General features: G+C 44.7%; 1 protein-coding gene across 1 annotated transcript; it reads right to left on the bottom strand.

Annotated features, from left to right (window-relative positions):
* Window positions 1-3239: 3239 nt before the first annotated feature.
* On the bottom strand, window positions 3240-7677 carry GPRASP3 (G protein-coupled receptor associated sorting protein family member 3). The gene is made up of 4 exons (XM_058536400.1): window positions 6652-7677; window positions 6177-6272; window positions 5725-5803; window positions 3240-5395 (listed from the first exon to the last, which is right to left on the bottom strand). Exon 4 carries the CDS (start codon window positions 5090-5092, stop codon window positions 3440-3442), a length of 1653 nt encoding a protein of 550 aa, XP_058392383.1. The 5' UTR covers window positions 5093-5395; window positions 5725-5803; window positions 6177-6272; window positions 6652-7677; the 3' UTR covers window positions 3240-3439.
* Between the last annotated feature and the right edge of the window lie 881 nt (window positions 7678-8558).

The following is an 8558-nucleotide window of genomic DNA, read 5'->3' as shown; positions in this document are numbered from 1 at the left end:
TTTTTTGGTGAGGAAGATTTTCCCTGAGCTAACATCTGTTGCCAATCCTTCTCTTTTTTGCTTGAGGAAGACTGTCCCTGAGCTAACATCTGTGCCAATCTTCCTCTATTTTGTATGTGGGACACTGCCACAGCATGGCTTGATGAGCGGTGTGTAGGTCCGTGCCCAGGATACGAATCCACAAACTCTGGGCCACTGCAGCAGAGCATGTGAATTTAACCACTATGCCACTGGGCTGGCCCATGAACAACTGATTTTTGACAAAGATTCAAAAGCAACTCAGTGGGGAAAGAAGAGTCTTTTAACCAAGTGATGCTGAAACAATTGGATATCACTATGCCAAAAAATGAACTTCAACCAATAACTTGTACCATATACAAAAACTCAAAATGGATCATAGACCCAAATGTGAAACCTAATACTGTAAAACTTTTAAAATATAGGATAAAATCTTCGTGACCTTGATTAGGCAACAATTTCTTATATATAACACCAAAACATAACTGGTAAAAGAATTGTTCATCAAAATTAAAAACTTCTGCTCTTCGAAAGACATTTTTAAGAGAATAAAATATTTACACATACTTCACCCAAGACATATGGATGGCAAATATGCATATGAAAAGACTTTCAACATCATTAGTCATTAGAGAAATGCAAATCAGAACTACAATGAGATATGGCTAAAATTAAAAAGATTGACCATACCAACTGTTAGCAAGGATGTGAAGAAATCAGAACACTCATACACTGCTGTGGGAATGTAAAATGGTACAACCACTTTGGAAAATGTAGAAGTTAAGCATACACTTACCATATGATCCAGCCATCCTACTTCTAGGTATTTACCTAAGAGAAAAGCAAAGCATACCTCCATAGAAACAGTTGTACATGAATGCTCATAGCAGCTTTATTTGTAATAGCCTAAATCTGGAAACAACCCAAATGCCCATCAACAGGTGAATGGATAAACAAACTGTGGTATAACCATATAGTGAAATACTACATGGCAATAAAAAGCAATAAACTATTGATACAACATGGATGGATCTCAAATAATTATGCTGAGGACAAGAAGCCAGACCCCTCTTCTCCCCCCAAAAAGAATATGTGCTGTAGGATTCCATTTATATAAAATTACAGAAGATGAAAATGATCCTATATTGTCCCAAAGCAGATGAGTGGTTGTCTGGGGGTGGGGAGACATAGGGAGAGGTGAGGGGGAGGGATTACAAAAGGGCATGAAAAAACTTTTGGGGATGATGGATATGTTCACTATCTTGATTGTGGTGATGGTTTCATGTGTGTATACATATGTCAAAACTTATCAAATTGTATACTTTAAATATGTATGGTTTAATGTATGTCAATTATATCTCAATAAAGCTATTAAACAAAAAGCACATGGCAGATGTGTATAACACTAAATTGGAAAGATAATTGTAAAGATGAAAAGGCAAACTGCAGAATACTATAGTCCTATTTTTGCAAAAGAATACATTTTTGCATATTATTTATTAAGAGAATACACAAGGAAAGATTAGGGCACTATGCACCGTTAACACAGGAAAAACACTGATTCAAAAATATGTTGTAGAAGTGTATTTATTGACATGGAATGACGTTCACAATATACAGCTAGTGGGGGGAAAGCAAGTTACAAATAATATTTATAGTATATTCTTGTTTTAGTTTCTTAACTGTTTAAAAGTCTCAAGGCATATAACCCAAAATTTTCACACACTGAGACATTCTCTTCAGCTCAGACAAGGGGTTCTAAGTCCTACCATCATGAGTCTTAAGAGAACAGTCATAGCCTAAAAGTCCTGGGAATGCTCTCTGGACCATAAAGACTTCCAGGAATCACTACCATGTACGCTGAAGCAGCTGCTTCTCATCTAGCTTTCCTGTTCTGTGTTGATGAACCCGCAGTTCTGGTCTAAATTTCTCCAAGTTTATCCTGTATAGGTTTAGCCAGTACAAATGCAGAAAGTGGGCTTGCCTACTAGTAAAAGATAGAGCCCTTTGGCCTTTCTTATGACACATAGGAGAATAAATTATAAATTGTAAAAAAAAAAAAAAAATTAAGGTATGAATTTTGCAAGGAGGAAGAAGGCAATTTATCTTTTTAAATGTAATGTATGAAACAGCGTACAGAACCGATTACAGTTCTTTGGGAAAAAAGTACATACAGATTGAAAAAGATAGGAAGGATACATAGCAAATTTCACTTGTTGACGACTCCAAATCTACATCTTATTCATTCAACAGTTTTGAGCATCTACTGTTTCCCAGACATTGCCAGTTCAAATCCATATACCCATCTGACTTTTCTCCTGACCCCCAGCCAGGTATAGTCAAATGCCTAATGGATATGTGCATGTGGAGGAAGTTAACAATTGCAAGACTGGCAGAGACATTATCTATAGCAATATTGAATCATTAAAACCAGTCTCTAAGCCTTGAAAGCCACCACCTAAAAAAGTGAAAGAGGACAACTGTAAGGTAGTGTGGTGAGAGTGGGTTTTAGTATCAGACAAAACAGCTATGCCACCTGCCTGCTGTGGGAATCTAGGAAAAGGTTATTTAACCTCCCTAATTCTCACTGGAGGTAATCCAGAATAACGAGTTATAAAAAAAAAAAAATACCAGCACCTAGCTCACAGCACCATTGTGAGAAGAGAAAAAATCTTGTAAAACACAGCGCCAACAAAGTATCTGACATAAGAGTAGGTAATCAGGAAATGTTTCCTCCCTACACTTACCTCCTTTCTCTTCTATGAGATGACTTCGACATAAATGAGACAGCCTAGCAATATGAGTGTTACAAATGTGGAGGCAAAATAAAAAATGAGTATTACATTTTATCTGAGATTCAGAGCCATTTCTGTACTGTAAAATGAGTTATCTGATGCAGGTAGAATAGAAGAAAAACAGTAATTCCTCTTACATTAAACAACCTATAGCAATTCCTGCCTTCTTTACAGATTGAGTGCACATTTGGCAATGAGTGTGTGTGTGTATGAATGCACTATTAGTTCTCTCTTGTGTGTATATGCCTTATTTCTGCAACTAGATTATAAATTCAAGGATATTTCTTTTTTGCCACTTGAAGCTACAAATGGGTCTAAGCAGATACTAATGAACAAGTTAGCTTACTTACGATGAACTGGTTCACTATCTTCTTAAGTAAAATGCTAAAAAGCTCCTCATCTACACAACATAAAAATCAACAGATGTTTTCAGCTCATGGTGTAATATTCATTTGATACTCCAAAAATGGTTAAGCTCAAACCTAGAACAGTCACAGGTAATATCGTGTAAAGATGTAATTTATAACACTGTGATAACCAAAACATTATGCAAGGCTCTTTGGGAACAGGCAGCCTATTCGAGTTTGGAGATTATTCAAAGTATTCTCTTTTATTTCTGGTTCATTTTACATTGTTTCAATAATCACTTTAACTTCACGGAAAATGGCCATGAGTGTATTATAACTCAAGTGATCAACAACTATGATTGAGCCCTTTCTGATATGCTCCTTTATGTTAATAAGTATGGCCACGGCACTAACAAGATTGGCTTTTGCCTCTTTCTGGTTAAAGATCAGTTTTAATGCTGCTAATGCCTTTGTGTTGATCATGTCTCTGGCTGCACTTGGATTTTCAGACATGTTCAAAAGCACTTTCAAAACAAGATTTCTGGTTTTACGATTTCCCAGGGATAGCAAATGGAAAAGCTCTGAAAAGTAATTGGCAACAATGTAGTGATGGTCAGAATCAGTAGTCAGTTGCCCTAGTATCTTTAATCCAGATTGTTGTCCAGGTGAATTCAAGGGAAAAGACATGGTTTCCTTACACATATGCTTAACATGTAATTCAACCTTGCGTTGTCTTTTATCCCCAGAAGGGGAATTTAGAGTAATTACAGCCTTTTTTCTCATTTCAGAGGAAGGAAAACTGAGCAAGCTTTCAATAAGTGTCACTACACCCACCTCATTAATGAACTCTTGGGCAAATGGATGAACATTAATGATCCCCATGGCAATTTGAGCTATTTTATGAATGAGAGGATCAGTAGTTGACTTCAGTAAGTTAACAAGTTTTTCAAATTCCTCAGAATCCATGTAGCATTCCATTTTGCAAGGACAAGCAAATGGCTTAATCCCATTCAGCTCCCTGATCCTGATTTGGCGTCTAATCTCCTCTATGGTCTGGATGCAAGGGTCAGAACCAAATGGGTACTCAGGAATAGTCTGTGAGCATGAGGGAGTGCTCCTAGAATGGCACGCTGTTGCCACAGGCAAAGAATGGGTAGTTTCCTCAGCTGAGGCCAGGACAATATATGAAGGAGGCTTTGTCTCAAATGGGGCTTGGGATCTAAATCCTAACACTGCTGGAGTCACAGCAGGCGCTTTGGGCCAGATAGTTACCTCAGACCAGTCCTTGGGCCTATTTTTTTCATTAATTTCATCCACAGGCTGAGGCCTAACTATCCTGCTCACAGGTCTAGGATTAGGGTCAAAACTAGTTTCATCTCCATCCCAAAACCAGTTCCCAATAACATTCTCTTCTTCCTCCTCCTCAGCCCCCGGCCTAGCCTTGCAGCTGGCCCCAGCCACAGGTTCCAACTTCTCAGCACAGGACAGGGGACCAATATCAGCTTTATCTTCATCCTTAGTACTGGAATGATTACCCACCTCTTCTCCACTCCAGAACCAGGAACCAACACTGCCCTCTTCCCCAGTCCAGAACCAGGTGTCAATACCAGCCTTATCTTTACATGTAGACCTCGACTCAGCACTAGCCTTAGCCATGGAACAAAACTGAGATACTCTAGTGGCATCATCTTCAGCTTTGGGACTAAAATCTGCTAGAGCCCCTTCCTTCATCTGAGTAACAATTCTGTTCTTAGACACTGCCTTCCTCTCTGCCACTGCATCTGCCTGAGACCCTGTCTTGACTACTGCTTTGGCTTGGGTCTTGGCTACAGGTGTGACTATGCCAGTAGCCTCCCTCTTTGCTTCAGTTTCTACACCAGCCCTTTTCTCAGTTTTGGCCTTTTTTCTACTCTCATTTTTAGCCCCAGTCATGGCTGAAGCCCAGTTAGATAGATAGCCCTATACAGTCTTGGCCTTGGATCTCAATGTGTTCCAGGTCGATGTCTTAACACTCTTTTACTGGGTCAGAGATAAACTTTGTAGCAAGAGTTAGAGTCAAGTGTCAGTTCAGCAGTCACACAATCTCCTTTTCAAACACACAGCCTCTGTCAATGACACAGACAGAGGGCGGAGACACTCAGGCTGAGGGAAGATGATGGTTCCTGAGTGCAGACCTGATGAAGGTGATGATCTTCTGCCACTCCAAGGCCATCACAGCCACCAATGGAGATGGACCTGAGGTGGAAGGAAATGGGCTTTGAGTCTCTTCCAACTGTGTTTCTCTATACAGATAGCCACACAGGATAGGAGAAAGTAGAGATGAATTGTGTGGTAGGAGAAACAGAACAGTAGCAAACTCTGTTATCTCATTTTTATCTTTTCCACACTCCCACTAATGCCCAACAATGTCCTACCCAGACCCTACCACACTCTTTTCTCTACGTCAAATAGGAGCAGAGATGCTGAAAAAACTTGCTGAAAGTGAGAGAAGCTAAGGAGTGTCCAGCCCCTTTGGTACACACCACTATTATCTATAGGTCTATCCAGGTAGGCCTCACACCAACCTGCACTGATTTGGTGCAATTTTCTCCTCTTTCCTTGCTTCCAGTGTTGATAAGCCCCACAGCCAACTCACAGGGAGACCTATGGACAAAAAACACAGGAGGGGCTGAAATTTTGAGTATTTGGTAGATAGTCCTGCACTCTGGTTCCTAAACCCAATACTTGCCTTTCCAAATCTAGAGCTTTCGTTATATAACCTTTCTGGCCTCCTTGGTCCTCCCCATGGGTTCTTGCCCCACCAAATTTCCTGGGTATCTATCAACTACCCTATAGGCACAATCCTGGTTCACACCATCCCCATTTCTTATACACCAATGAGAGGAGAGAGGTGTCTGTAAAGTTGCAAGACAATGGCTCCAAGATACGATCTGGTCTCACCCACTTGCCAACAGCCAACTCCCACCCCCCCACCCCCCCCCACCCCGTCAATAGGAGTGCTCATATTCACACTCACCTTGGATCCAAATGAATAGTTTTCGTTCTCTCTCTTAATTAAATTCAAAGTAAACAGCTATATACGGATTTCTACAGGAACATATAAAGAACAAACCTATAGACAGACAAAAAGGCAAAGGAGAGAAAACAGAAGAAATTGAGATGGCCCAACACCTGTGCCAAGCGCCATAATATATGCTTTTGTATATTCAAGGCCACGTTAAATGTCTCCCATCTGTCTGCTCCTCCCAAATGATTCCCCATCTATTCCCCCAAAACCTGCAGCTTGTCTAATTACACCTTTTCTCAACTCTGAAGTCAGTCATTTTCCTAGCAGAGACCACAACTCTTTCCCTGAATAAGAATACGAGGCACAAGAGTGAGTAGTGGAACATAGGCAACTGTATTCAGAAAGCAGGTAGTGAAGATAATAGGGACTATTATTTCAATACCATCTTTGCATGCCCCCGCCCCATAGCATACACAGATCCTACCTCATTCACCACCTATGCCAATCAGCCCCCACACAGCATAGGTTCTCAGAAGATGCTATCTTTCCCAACAAAGAACAGTCCTCTAGCTGGAGGAGTCCTGCCCTACAGGAAGAGGGAAGGACATTTAGCAAAATACCCAGAGAATATGTTGACAGAATATCTCTATGCAGACAGCCACACAGCATAGAAGAAAAATATCAGGTTAATAGACAAATACCCCAAATTCAGGTTCTAACTCCTCCTTTTCAAGAATCAGGAAATAAGTAACTAAATGTCTCCCAACTCCCATAGTTCCACAGTTATCCCTCCTCAGGAATTCCATAAACATTCCGTGGGACTGCTTCTACAGCAAAATGAGAGGGGCTGCGAGGGGTGGACGGAGATGGAGTTTGGGTTTCTAGAACCAGAAATTGAAGAAACAAACTGACTTCATGAGTTCTAAATTCACCCTTCAGAAAACTTTCTCCTTTATTCTGAACCGCCATTCCCACACCTCAACATATTAATGTGGGCTGGGTGTTGAGAAAACAGATCCTGAATGAGCAAGGTGAATTAATACCCCACTATTTACATGGACCATTCCTGTGAAAGTCAACCGACTTTTCACCCTGTCATCTACTTAAATCAATTGGCTGCAAAATCTAAATATGGAAGGCAATAAAACTGTTATATTCAGAGGCGGATAAATATGTCATTTTGCTCTCTTCATATTCTACCCACTCAGTTCCGCTTCTGCTGAAATCGCCAGACCTACCGCACAGACAGGGGACTTCGGCATTAACGAGGCGCCTGTGGGAAGGGACAGCACCCAGGACGCGGGGCCCAACAGGCCCCTTTCCAGAATCAGGGCCCAGAGCAGCCCACACCACTGTCCCGCTCCGCCGGCTCGGCGCAGAGCTCGGACACCACCCCCGCCCCGCCGGCCTCCACGGGCGCCCCCCGACCCAGCTCTCGCTCCGCTCCGCCATTTCTCCCGCAGCAGGCTCCCCCACAGCCCTCTCCCAGCACAGACACCGTCGAGGGCGGGGCGCGGGCGCCCGGAAAGCCGGCTCGGGAGCGCCGGGTGCGATTCGCCTCCAGAGGATCCGCGGGAGTCTCTCGGGCCAGCCCCTGCGCCCTGGCCCCGGCCCGCGCCGGTGGCCGCCTCCTCAGCGCCAGGGGTCCCCCGGCGCTGCGCACCTCTCTCAGCGACCGGCTCCGACCAGCTCGTCTCCTCCTTGCCAGGCTGCCAGGGTCTGGAGGGCGGGCTGGAAGCCGGTCGACAGTGGGGGACCACCCCCGCGCCCCCCACGACACCCCCACTTGCCTCTCTAGGCTCAGGGCCCAGGTCGTCGGCCTCCCCCTCCTCTCGGAGCTCCTCACTCGGAGTCCCACCGCTTTCCGCGCAGTCAGATTTCCAAGAGGCGGCCCGCCCCCCGCACCGCTGCACCAAAACGGGCAGGGGCTGCGCAGGATGCGGCACGAACAGCTCGCGGCGAGGGGTGTCGGGAAGGGCGGCGGAGGGATACGGCACGAATGGGCTCGACGCCCCCTCCCAGGCCCACCGTAGTTCCGACCCAGAGGGGGCGGGGCCGGGAGGAGTTCCAGCCCGAGGGGCGGGCTAACACCAGCCTGCCTCAGTAGCCCTCCGCGGCCACCTACGTGGCGACCACCCCCTCATTGCCGGCACTACGATATAGGGGACCGGCGGGTGGTTGGCGCTGGGGGCCAGGATCGGGAGGAGCCGCGCTGGAGGGAGCAGCGGATGGATACCAACCGCCCCTCAGTGTCTGTGGTGTGTGTGTGTGTGTGAACCCCCCGACTGCTCCGAGTGTGCCCGCCGCCCCCTCCCCACCCGCCCGCCATCCTTCCGGAACGCTGATGGGAGAGGGGCTCTGAGGACCGCAGGCTGGGAGGGGAGAGGCGAT

The sequence above is a fragment of the Diceros bicornis genome, chromosome X (assembly GCF_020826845.1).
Source record: "Diceros bicornis minor isolate mBicDic1 chromosome X, mDicBic1.mat.cur, whole genome shotgun sequence".
In the NCBI taxonomy this organism is placed as follows: domain Eukaryota; kingdom Metazoa; phylum Chordata; class Mammalia; order Perissodactyla; family Rhinocerotidae; genus Diceros; species Diceros bicornis.
This window is presented reverse-complemented; position numbering and strand designations above follow the sequence as displayed.

Coding starts and splice junctions, on each gene's coding strand:
- GPRASP3 (XM_058536400.1), bottom strand. CDS start 5,092: ATGACTGGGGCTAAAAATGAGAGTAGAAAAAAGGCCAAAACTGAGAAA.